We start from the raw sequence: 12,249 nt of genomic DNA, 5'->3' as shown, positions 1-12,249 counted from the left end.
GGTAATTGGAGTCAAATTTGTGTGTGTACATATTTGCTGGGATTCCACAGAGACAGAGGCTGCAGGAGAGAGTAGAAAGCATGAGGCTGGAGTAGTGCAGGGTGAGGAAAATAGATTTGTAATCGACAGAAAGGAACAGATGGCTTTGGTTGTAGTGCCTATATTTATGTTAGATGCTAATATTCCTTCTGAAGCACCAGCACTCCAATGATGTGTAACACCACATAGAGGCATATGGGGAGAGGTGATAAGGGAAATGGGTTTGTTGGATCCTGGGAGCAAATCTGGCCCTGGATTTTGCAGCAAGGTTTCTGTGGATATTAGCAAGTGGAGAAGGCAGGGGTTAGCTGCAACCCTCCTTCAGAGCACTGTGGGCCTTGACATGTCCACGCTATAGACCCTGAGGAACTGTGATAGCACATGGAGTGGAGCAGAATTTGTGCCCAGTACCTAGACTGCAGTGAGATGCTTCATTGTGAAAGCAGCACTTTGTCAGATATTTTTAAAATGTTTTCTTTATGCCAAGATAGGGAACAACATGAAGCCTCTGCTCTGTCATCCTTGCTGTCTGTGTCCTGGCAGGTCATTTTGATACTCCCCCGTTTCCTTTGAGAATCTCCTCACATTGGCCCATGGTGAGAATCATAGAATCAAAGAATCAACCAGGTTGGAAGAGACCTCCAAGATCATCCAGGCCAACCTAGCACCCAGCCCTAGCCAGGGCACTAAGTGCCTCATCCAAGCTTTTCTTCAACACCTCCAGGGACGGTGCCTCCACCACCTCCCTGGGCAGCCCATTCCAATGCCAATCACTCTCTCTGGGAAGAACTTCCTCCTAACATCCAGCCTGTACCTACCCCGGCACAGCTTGAGACTGTGTCCCCTTGTTCTGTTGCTGGTTGCCTGGGAGAAGAGACTGACCCCCACCTGGCTGCAGCCTCCCTTCAGGTAGTTATAGACAGCAATGAGGTCAGCCCTGAGCCTCCTCTTCTCCAGGCTAAACACCCCCAGCTCCCTCAGCCTCTCCTCATAGGGTTTGTGTTCCAGGCCTCTCACCAGCCTTGTTGCCCTTTTCTGGACACGTTCCAGCACCTCAACATCTCTCTTGAGTTGAGTGGCCCAGTACTCAAGGTGAGGCCTGACCAGTGTTGAGTACAGGGGAAGATTTACTGATGTGCTTGGAATTGCTTTCTGATTCATTCTGTGAATGCAATTAATCACCATCAGCACATAGGTGGAAGGTAAAAGTCAATTCTGCAGCACCTAATTAGATGTCATTGCTAGAAGGGTTTGGAAGCACAAAAGAGTTGCAGTTTTGACTGCACAAACAGGGGGGCTCATGGAGCAGCAGAGAGATATACCAGATTTCACCTGAGACCTGAGTGTTACCTTTAATGACCTTTTGTCTTTCTGTTAAAAAATAAACCAGAAGCTCCGGTGTCTGCGGGCTGTTCAGTCTGGAGAAGAGGAGGCTCCCAGGTGACCTTATTGTGGCCTTTCAGTATCTGAAGGAGGCCTACAAAAAAGCTGGGGAAGGACTTTTTAGGCTACCAGGTAGTGACAGGACTAGGGGGAACGGAGCAAAGCTGGAGGTGGGGAGATTCAGACTGAAGTTGTTCAGCATGAGAGTGGTGAGAGCCTGGAATGGGGTGCCCACAGAGGCGGTCGAGACCCCATCCCTGGAGGTGTTTAAGGCCACGCTGGATGGGGCTCTGGGCAGTCTAATCTAGGGTAGGGTCTGGGCATGGCAGGGGAGTTGGAACTAGATGATCCTTGTGGAACCTTCCAACTCTGACTGATTCTGTGATTCTATGATTCTAAATCAGTGTAGCTGTGCTGGTGGTGGTGGACCTGTACCAAACTTCATCCTCCAAGGAGAGCTGGAGGCTGTGGGTTAAATGATGACAGAACTATCCTTCTGTGAGCCTGTGTGTGTGTGTGTATGAAAATGCACACGCAGGTGTGCACGTGCTCACATACCAGTCAAGGCTAACTGCTTTTTATTAAAAGATTTGTTTGCATTTAGTGCACCTTGGAGGCCCTTCCTAGTCAACAGCTGTAAAAGAAATGTCATCAGATTGTTAACACACCTCTGACTTGTGAACAAAACAATTGTATGATGTGGAGTTAAAGAAGCCACTTGAAAGACTCACTGGGCAATACTCCTTCGAGTGCCCTGATGTGCATGTGTTAGAAATCTGTCTGACACAAAGTGCAGGACAAAAATGATCAATAGCAGGTTCCAGACTTCCTTATTACAACAAATTAATTGATCACGTCTAGCAGATTTCCCTCCCAGCGGAAGCTCTGGGTATTGAATGTGTCTCTCACTTCTCATCTATCCTGGCTGTTGGAAACATGCCAGGCAGTTTTATGCCATCATTTAAATTTATTTGTGACCTGAGAAAGTAGTGTCACCCTTGAGACAGTTAACTTTCAGTTAAAAAGTTTGGTGACATTGTAGGAAATACAGGGGTGGATATTATGAAAAGTTTTCTGATGAGGTGAAAGAAACTCTTCAATCCAGGCCCACCTGAGAGCTGTGTTGAAATGCTTCACCTGGTCCTTGAACTGAATGCTCCTGTTTGACTGGTATCCTGTTCCAACCCAAATATACTTCAAAGGTTGCATTGCTTTTCATAGTCCCGTGCAGTGAAATCCAAAAGCAGGGGGTATCCCTTCAGCCCAGAGAGAAGAGTTCTATCAGGTGATGACAGGGATGTGTTGGTGGAGAAACGAAGTGGGAAACTTCTGCTGTACTATTTGACAGCTTATGCTCTCTTTCTGGGAGGTGTTTGTCAGTTCTCATTTGTGGAATATGAATTAGAGATACACTAATGGGTTATTAAGCTTCTTTTTTAACAAGCTTTATTCTGATAGAAGTGTCCTCTTTGAGGCTTCTGTAACTGGCCTGTTACAGAGTCCTAAATGTAAAGAAAATAAGTGCTCCAAGCATTTCATTCTCTGAAGCTATGCAGATAGTGGGCAAGATGCTGTGGAATTACATTAGTTAATATAGATTTGTTTGTGGTTGCTCTTCCTGCTCAGTAGGAAGTATTTCCTGTTTAAGAACTTGGCTTCTGGGTTTCACTCTGGTCTTGTCTCATGATTTGCTGTTAGGTAAGACATTCAAAAATGGTCTGGCTTCCAGAATACTCTGCAGAGTAGTTTATAACTTCTGGCTATGTGAAATGAGATTATACTTGTAGGGCAAGTGCATAAAGACTTCTTTGAGACTCCACAGCAAGTCACAAGTTGATCAAAGAGAAGGATTACTGCCTCTGGTCCATGCTGACCTGCCTTTGTATTGCAAAAGAGCCCTGGCTCTCCTCTTTGCTAAGGGAGGTGAGCTAAAGCAGTGCCAGTTACTACTTCCATCTCATCTGCTTTATCTGGGGCATGTCTACAGCCCTCATTCCCACATCTCCAAATTACCTATCAAGCTGGAGGGTTGGAGGGCAATGGAGCAGGGTATGAGGGTTTAACTCTTACTTTCTCCTTCAGGAAAAATATGTCTTAGGGCTTAATACACCATGCAAACATGCATCATCTTGTCTGAATTTCCTGATGATGGCTTTCCTGCAAATTGCTCTATGTAAAGCAGGGTGGCAAAGCATTAAATCAGAGTCAGCCTTTCACCAAAGCTGCAGCTGAAACACAGATTTTGTTCTTTAACTCTCTACTTTTTATGGCCTGATTGGCATTATAAAGCCCCTCTTTGGTGAATATTTGTAATATTTTGTTTCTCTGAACCAGAATATACCTTTGAGGATCCTGTGGAGTGGATCCTGTGGAGATGTGTATCCCTAGAGACTACTGTAATTTCCATATTTATTAAACTGTTTGGTGGTGCCTGAGTGAGACCCAAACCTTTGAATAACACAGCTGTGAGAGCTGAGAGAGGAGACATTGGGATCAAGGCACTCCTTCACCATCAGTTTAACCCAATCTAAGTCTGTGTGGCCATTAGGTCTGCCTCTAGGTCTGCATTAGGGCCGTTCTGCTCTTTGGTTTTTTACTGCTCTCCATATTTCTGCCTTTGCCATCCATTTGCCTCTTTCTCCTCTGTGTCCACATCAGTGCTTGGACAGTAGGGAATGAACTGGGTCAGGGAACTGTTCTGGCTGAAAAGTAGTGAAAAAAGTAGCTTTATGATGGAACAATTTTCTCTAAGCTGTAGTGCTGACACAAGGGAAATGTTTAAGAAAGGGTTGGGGCAGGCAAACTGCCCAATATTCCTTATTAACTTATTAAGCCATCACTGGAGATGCTTCAGCACTTATAGTTTGTCTGACCTAAAATAATCTTTTTGAGGATCATTTCACATCATCCTGTAGAATTTTGTTTGCTGTCTCCACCTATGAAAGGCAATGACATGATCTTAAAAGGCAGAAAGGTCTTTGCTTTCTCTGGAGTTTTGTTTGCAAGGATGGCAATGCCCATTACTTGTTATTTAATGCCTATGGTGATGAGTGAACGAGCTGGTTGAGTGTGGCTTATCCTGGCATCCTTTGAAGTCAATGGGTACCTTTTATTGAGTTATGTGGGTAACATATGAGGCCCTGGATGAAAAAGCCACTGTTGTACTAATCACTACCTGTCTCTGTAGGTTGCAAAAATAGATAATCTCAGACATTTTTGAGATGTCTAGGGTAGGGCTGCACATAGCTTGCCTGCAAAGTTTTATTTAAAAGGAAAACAAATTTTCTCCCAGTCAAGGGGCTGTGGGTGCCCTGACCTTTTCAGACTGAAAATGGTCACTCATAAGATAAATAAGATGATAAGAAAAACTCTCAGTCATTATGGGACTGCTGCTGAAAGGGATTTGGCAAAGGCTGAAGAAATGTCAGAGGGAAATGTGCACTGTCTCTGCTGAAAGATGATCGTATCTGATCCTGTCTTATGCCCAGTGAGGCTGTTAAAATCTTCCACTGATTTCAGCCACAGTGAGGGTGGCTGAAGGCCAAGAGAAAACACTGCTCAGAACAGCCCTGAAGTTTCATACAGGCTATTTGTCACATGGAAATGTGCTGTCTGTAATAAACCACACAGTAAATGTATAGTATAGAAAATACAGTTTCTTGGGAGGACACCCTTTGGTGCCAGCCTTTCTTTCTGAATCTGTTTATATGTTGAATATATCCTTCCTCCCCATGTATTTCTCCTAGCCCTTGTGCTCAGCTTTGTTGGTGATGGTAACTGCTGCCTGATGGATGGTCTGTGTGCATTAGCATCACTTCATTTAGCTGATAACTATGAGCTCTACCCTGAGAAGCTGCATAACATCCACCACTGGGGGGTTTCTAGAGAGGTTAGGCAAGCTTCTGTCAGTAGTGGTTAAGAGATAGAAGGCAAGAAGTTGGACTAAATGCCTTCTGAAGTGCCCTTCTGGCCTGCTATCTCTTTAAAACTCTGCCACGATAGTGGCAACACAGTATTTCTATGACAAGCATCTCTGGGAGGCTCAGTTAAGAGGTGGGTTCCTCATAGACTAGGAGCCGTTCAGAGACCTCACTGATGCATTCAAAATCGAAATGGCAGCCCCGCATGCCACAGCTGGGGGAAGAGGTACAAATGGAAGAAATTGTCCCACATAACCTCAGATGCTTGTGTGGAAATGTGTGTACAAGCTAGGCTAGATAACTCCTCTAGCTCTGGAGTGAGAAGTGTGATCTGCTCTGAATATCTGAGACACGCTAGAAGGATCTCCTCTCTCTGCTGGCCATCATCCCATGCTGCAACATATTGATCAAGAGCAAAGGAAGTCTTTTGACCTGGTTGGTGTAAGAACTCAGTACCCTTTTTACTTCCACTGGGGTGGATTCAAACTCTTTCCTATCTGTTGTTTGTTCCTAAACATTGATAAAGGTTGCCTCTATCTCAAGTTGTGCTGGGGAAAGTATAGGCTGGATGTTAGGAGGAAGTTCTTCCCAGAGAGTGATTGGCATTGGAATGGGCTGCCCAGGGAGGTGGTGGAGGCACCGTCCTTGGAGGTGTTCAAGCAAAGCCTGGATGAGACACTTAGTGCCATGGTCTAGTTGACTGGCTAGGGCTGGGTGCTAGGTTGGCCTGGATGATCTTGGAGGTCTCTTCCAACCTGGTTGTTTCTGTGATTCTATTCTATGATCCTTCTGCTGACAGACATGCTCACGGCTCACTGCACTTACCCTGTCATTCCTGCAGAGAGCTGTCCACTGCAGGTCACTCCACAAACTGGCCTAAGACTAGATATTTTAACACATCTGAGTTAGAATCCTGGGAACTATATTTAAACAGGTGCATAAAACATTACCTAAAATGTAATTTATTCTGATTCTTCACAAATATTGATGATATATTTTGCTAAATTTTGGCTTTCATTCAGTAAGCCTTTTCAATTCATCCTTAATTTGCAGATGGCTTTGGCAGTGTTTCAGCCTCAGCTTCTGGTGGCTGAAACCTGGTGCTTGAATTAGTCTCAAGATGCAAACAGCCTGATTTTCAGAAAGTCTGAATATATACAGCTGCTTTGTGGAGTTCTGAGTAATGCAATTAGGGCTGGGTTTATCTCTCACTGCCAAAAAAACCCACAAATGAATTAGGACTCTGGAAAGAGAAATGTGACAGAGTACACATAAATGTCTTCAGGAATCTGGGGGTTTAGGAATACAGATAGAAATAATTGAAAGCCTAGCTCAAGTTTTCAGCTGAAGAGCAGTAATGTAATTTCAAGTAGGAGATTAAAGAGGAGCCTGTCCATGTTGAGAAGAAGAGATGGGTGTTATATCTGAGTGAGTGATGTGGTGGAGCCCTGCTGATGGACGGCTCTGCTGCTCACTGATGGGCTGGGGGTGATAGGAGCATAGAGGGGAAGCAGGCATATTTACTGATGCCAAAGGGTTTAATTAGAAATACTCAGTGCAGTGTAAGAGGGGGATGGGCTGGAAGCTCAAAACTAATAGGAAATGGGAACTTTGGTCTTCTCTTTCAAAGCCTAAATTAGAAGAAGTGGCAGATAGACATCTCTTGAAAGCACTGAGTAGTCTCCAAGTGTTGAAAACATTGTCCCTGAGTCGTGGTTATGCTGCTGAGGCCAGACATGGGGAAATTGCTGTGCATAGAAACTGCTGTGTTCTACATCTGCTGTCTTTTGGAATATCACGTCTTAGTGTACCAGGGAAATGGAAATGTTGTCTCCTTTTCAGTGTTATTAGTCTGGAGAGCTCTTAAGAGTGCTCTCTGGAGGGATGCTCAGTGGTGTTTGACTCCTTATCCCTTCCTGTATTCATTCCTTCCTTAAAGAAGCTTTTATTTTTCTGTTGCTCTTCTAATTTATTATTATTATTGAAAATACTCAGATAATCCCTTTTGCACATGTAAATATAGATAGCACACAGGTCTGCAAAGATTACAGATGTCCCTTTTGGCAAGCAATATCTTTTAATAGCATTGTGTGCAGTTAATCGGGTTAAGCAAAAGTAGCAGTGGAGCAAGCAGTGCAAGCTCAGGGAAGGAATAAGTAACAGACCTCTTGGGAGTTTTTGTGTAGTAATATTGTAGTGGGTAGGGCAGAAACTTGTTTTCTGTTTGTCTTTTTCTTTTTTTTTTCTCAGTGATGTCTGTGGTTGGAAAACAATGTGGGCATAGCAAGCTGTTAAATTGTAAGAGGCTCTTGCTATCACATTTCACAACAGATACGGTGAATGTTTATTGCTCTGGGGTTTCATCCATTGTGTTCAGTGCATTTGGAGCTCTGCCCTCTCTACTCTCCAGTTGTAGTTAAGTGGGAAAGGCTAACAGGGCATCTCTCAACTAAGTGAAAGGAAGGAGTGAAAAGATTGGTCTAGAAAGACTGGGAACACATTCAATTGGTGTTGCCCTTTGGCATTGGAGAAGAAGGTTCTACAGGAGGTCATCTAAGAGAAAGCTCTCCAGTCAATGGAGAGGAAACTCATACTTCTAAAGTTTCAGAAATGCCTTGAAATAGGCACTTGCTTTAAGAGTTGTGCCTGCAAATGCCTGAGTGTGTGTTAATGGTCATAAAGAACCAGGAGATGTTTAACTCGGATCATAGAATCGTAGAATCATAGAATCAACCAGGTTGGAAGAGACCTCCAAGATCATCCAGCCCAACCTAGCACCCAGCCCTAGCCAGTCAACTAGACCATGGCACTAAGTGCCTCATCCAGGCTTTTCTTCAACACCTCCAAGGACGGTGACTCCACCACCTCCCTGGGCAGCCCATTCCAATGTAAATCACTCTCTCTGTGAAGAACTTCCTCCTAACATCCAGGCTATTCCTACGCCCTGGCACAACTTGAGACTGTGTCCCTACTGGAGACATCTAAAAATACATGCACTGGGTCCGGGGACCTGGACAAGGAGGAGCACTCACTGCCACTTAGTCAAACAAAGATTGTATGAGAAGAGGGGCAGCGAAGCTGCATAGACTGAGTGAGGACGTGCCTTGCTGAAGTCTTGCTCAGCCAGCTCTTGGTGAGCTGGGAGCTGGAGAAGTGCTGCAGGGTGGAGGTGCAGGTGTCCCCAGGGAGCCAGGAGGTATCTGGCGGAGTTCTGCAGGGGATGCATGTGAGAGTTGCAGGCCCACACCAGCAATCCCATGGGACACTGGACAAATTTGCTTCCTCTCCCTGGCAGAGCTGTGACTGGTGCAGCATATCTTTGACATCACCTATCTGTGCAAGGACATCTTTTCTGTACGTGGTGCCCTTCAAAGAGAGAGGGCATACGTCAGAGAGTTTCTTATAACAGCTTTGCACAGTAGTACAGATGTCATTTCACTAATTCTCCAAGAAGGATAAAGCAGAATTCAGTGCAGGGTAAAACAAACACACTTGCCTGTTTTTTAGTGACATTTTTCATTAACCTTTCATCTGGAATTTCATGCTGAGGACTCTGCATTGATTCCAACCTGGTTGATTCTATGATTCTGAGCAGCTTCTTGGAACAGCATCAATTTTCCATTTAGAAAAGTGTCTTTATTTTTTTTTTTTTTTTAAAGCTTAACCCTATTTGAGATGTTAGTAATTTTTTCCTGAGAGACACTTACCTGTGGAAATGCACTCTGCATCTGAAATCCAAATGAGTTTTGCCAAAGACTAGGAATTATGAGCAAGAAAATAGGAAAAGTTATAGCAAGTAACAGCTGAGCTGGAGGAGGGGCATGTTTACAACATTAAGGCCAAGTGCATAAAACAATAAAACGGAGTCAGAATTAAAGTTTAGTTTAAAAGAAGCCCATGGACAAATTTAAAGATATATGTCTGGATGCTAGCAGGCAAAAAATACTGAAAACAAAACCAGAGTAATAGCTGGCAATGGGTAACATCTGGCAATGGATTTGCTGGGAAATGAATTCCAGAGGACTGGTAAGTGAAGAAATTTCATCAGGGAGGAGAAAAAATCCCTACATAATGTGGAGGCATTTTTCGGTGAAAGGCAAAGGTGTTCTAAGTGTCCTACAGTGCTGAGGAAGCTTGACTGTCAACCTTCTAAATTTGGAAGTTGAAATTGTTGAGGTAGATTAGAAGTGCTGAGCCTGGTAAGCCTCAGTGTTAATGGGTGATTTCCAGGCATGCTTCCAGCTTGTAGGGATGGGCCTGAGCTATGCTGTGTGCTGAGGGCAGTGTCACCATGGCTGCTAAATCAGCTTCAGATGAAGCAGAGTCCGTTCAGTTACATCCACCCACTGTAAGAAGCCAGGCTGGTTAATTTAAAGCTGGCCAGTGTAGCTGAAGTGGTGAGTGGTCATCATGCTTGTGGTGCAGTGCGGTATACAAAGGGATACCACTGGGTTTCCAGTAGTTGTTTCTAGCTAAAACTACAGTATAGAGGAGAACTATAGAATTAGCACAGTATCATATTGTATAGTACATGCAAAGCAGAGTTAGAGCTGAGCTTGTCTAGGGACATGAAAAATAACAAAAACATTGTCTTCAGGTACATAGGGCAACAAAGGAAGAGGAAAGAAACTGTACCCCCCAATAAATGAAATTAGGAGCCTTGGTTACAACTGAAGCAGAGAAAGCTGAAGTACTCAGTCACCTTTTTTTGTCTTGAGCCCCACCAGCAACATCTCCAGCCACACTGCCTAAGTGGCAGAAGGCAAAGTCAGGCACTGAAAGTATGAAGAGCAACCCAGTGTAGGAGAGACCATCTAAGGGACCTGAAGGTGTAGAAACTTGTGTGACTTGAGGAGATGCCTCTGTAGCTCCTGAGGAAACTGGCAGGTGAAGTGGCTAAGCCACAATCCATCATATTTGAGAAGTAATGACAGACTCATGAAGTCCTCAGTGACCGCAGAAGGGAAAAGAAAGATCCCAGGGAACTACAAGGCAATCATTCTCACCTCACCTGGCAAGATCATATAGCAGACCCTCCTGGAAACTGTGCTAAGGCACATGGAAACTAAAAGGGTGATTTGTGACAGCTGAGATGGCATCACTAAGTGCAAATTGTATCTGAATATTTCGATGGCCTTTTACAATAAGGTTACAGCATTGGTAGATAAGGGAAGAGCAGCTAATGTCATCTACCCGAGTTCGTTCAAAGCCATTTGGTAATGGCCTCCACACAAGATCCTTGTCACTATGTTGTAGAGATATGGTTTTGACAGGTGGACCTCTTGGTGGATGAGGAGTTGTCTGGATGATCACACTCGAAATGCTCAATGTCTGGATGTTTTGGTACTGTCTATATGTCCCTCACAGCTGCATCACTTCTGAGACCCCCTCTGGCTGCAGTGGGATTGCATGCTAGCTAGACATCCCTGAAGTTTGTTCTGAGAGCAGTCTGGACTGTTGGCACCAAACTACTCTCTATAATTTTTTGGACCTGATATGAAATATAAAATTGATCTGAACGTGAGTCAGGATCAGAACATTCCAATATCTTTCTCTTTGTTTAACTCCATGGTTGTGTATTTCCAGAATTAACCAGGTTGGAAAAGACCTCTGAGATCACTGAGTCCAACCTATGACCTAGCCCTTCTACTTAACTAACCCATGGCACTAAGGACCTCATCCAGCCTCCTCTTAAGCACCTCCAGGGATGGGGACTCCACCACCTCCCTGGGCAGCCCATTCTAATGCCAGTCACTCTTGCTGTGAAGAACTTCTTCCTAACAGCCAGCCTGAACCTGCTCTGGCACAGCTTGAGGCTGTGTCCTCTTGTTCTGTTGCTGGTTGCCTGGGAGAAGAGCCCAACCCCACTTGGCTACAGCCACCCTTCAGGCAGTTGTAGACATCAATGAAGGGTTAGAATTAGATGATCTTTGAGGTCCCTTCCAACCTAAACCCTTCTATGATTTTATGATTTTATTCTATGACTTGACCTCTGGGTATGGCTTGCTTTTACTGACCAGCCTGGTTGGCTGCTGTAGATCAGATAGCATGAGAGACAGAATTTTGGCTACTCTAAGAGACTGGGAAAGAACTGTAATGAAATCTATGTCCTGTCTCCCAATCGTGTGTGCAAATCCCACCCTCTGCCTTAGCATTTGTGCTACACAGAATGCAATGTGGTTTGTGCTTTCTCTGTGGTGATATACAGTGATCATCAAAGCAGTGAGTGCTGCACAGTATGTTCCACGCCAGCTACTTCCTTTCTGGTTTAATTATAACCAAGTTTGCTAATACCAGTCTTGATTAATGAGCATAATATGTAAATGTTATGATGAAACTGAAACTCTTTGTAATTGCTTGCAGACAGATTACCACTTTGAGTACACAGAGTGTGACAGCAGTGGCTCCAGATGGAGGGTGGCCGTCCCAAATCCATCGGTGGAGTGCTCTGGACTACCTGATCCGGTGAAAGGGAAAGAATGCAGTATGTTGACACTTCTCATTTTACAGACCCTTACTATCTGTTTGTCCTATTTACCTTTGTATGGTTTCTTATCTCTTGTCACTGATGTCCTGAGTATCCCTGAGTTAGTCCCTTCTCTCGGATCCTTCTTCTTGTCTCTTAGAGCTGTGGAGCAGGGATTGTCTTTGCAGTGCAGTTGTAGAGCTCAGTATCTGCAGCAGGTGCCCTCATATGCTAATTCACAGGCAAGTGCAGTGGTTCTGGGCATCAACCGGCCACTCCCCTCCCCAAGGATTCACCCAGACTAAACTCAGCTGGCTGGAGGTTAAGGAATGAAGCTTTCTTTTCAGAGCTTAGCACAATTTACAAGCATATATATACAATATAGTGCAGATATTTACAGCTATCTACAGTAATATACAAGTTCAAAGTAATACAGAAACA

At 44.4% G+C, this 12,249-nt stretch overlaps 1 protein-coding gene across 2 annotated transcripts in view; it reads left to right on the top strand.

The window, feature by feature from the left end:
• The window catches only part of ELAPOR2 (endosome-lysosome associated apoptosis and autophagy regulator family member 2), a 117,695-nt gene that overhangs the window by 45,290 nt on the left and 60,156 nt on the right, over positions 1 to 12,249 (top strand). The window contains exon 2 of one of the 2 annotated variants that reach the window (XM_064142592.1): positions 11,706 to 11,826. In XM_064142592.1, the coding sequence (XP_063998662.1) occupies positions 11,706 to 11,826 (121 nt within the window). The remainder of the gene's footprint in view (positions 1 to 11,705; positions 11,827 to 12,249) is intronic. The other variant, XM_064142593.1, reaches the window with a different exon arrangement.

Source organism: Pogoniulus pusillus, chromosome 4, assembly GCF_015220805.1.
Source record: "Pogoniulus pusillus isolate bPogPus1 chromosome 4, bPogPus1.pri, whole genome shotgun sequence".
Taxonomy (NCBI): Eukaryota; Metazoa; Chordata; class Aves; order Piciformes; family Lybiidae; genus Pogoniulus; species Pogoniulus pusillus.
This window is presented reverse-complemented; position numbering and strand designations above follow the sequence as displayed.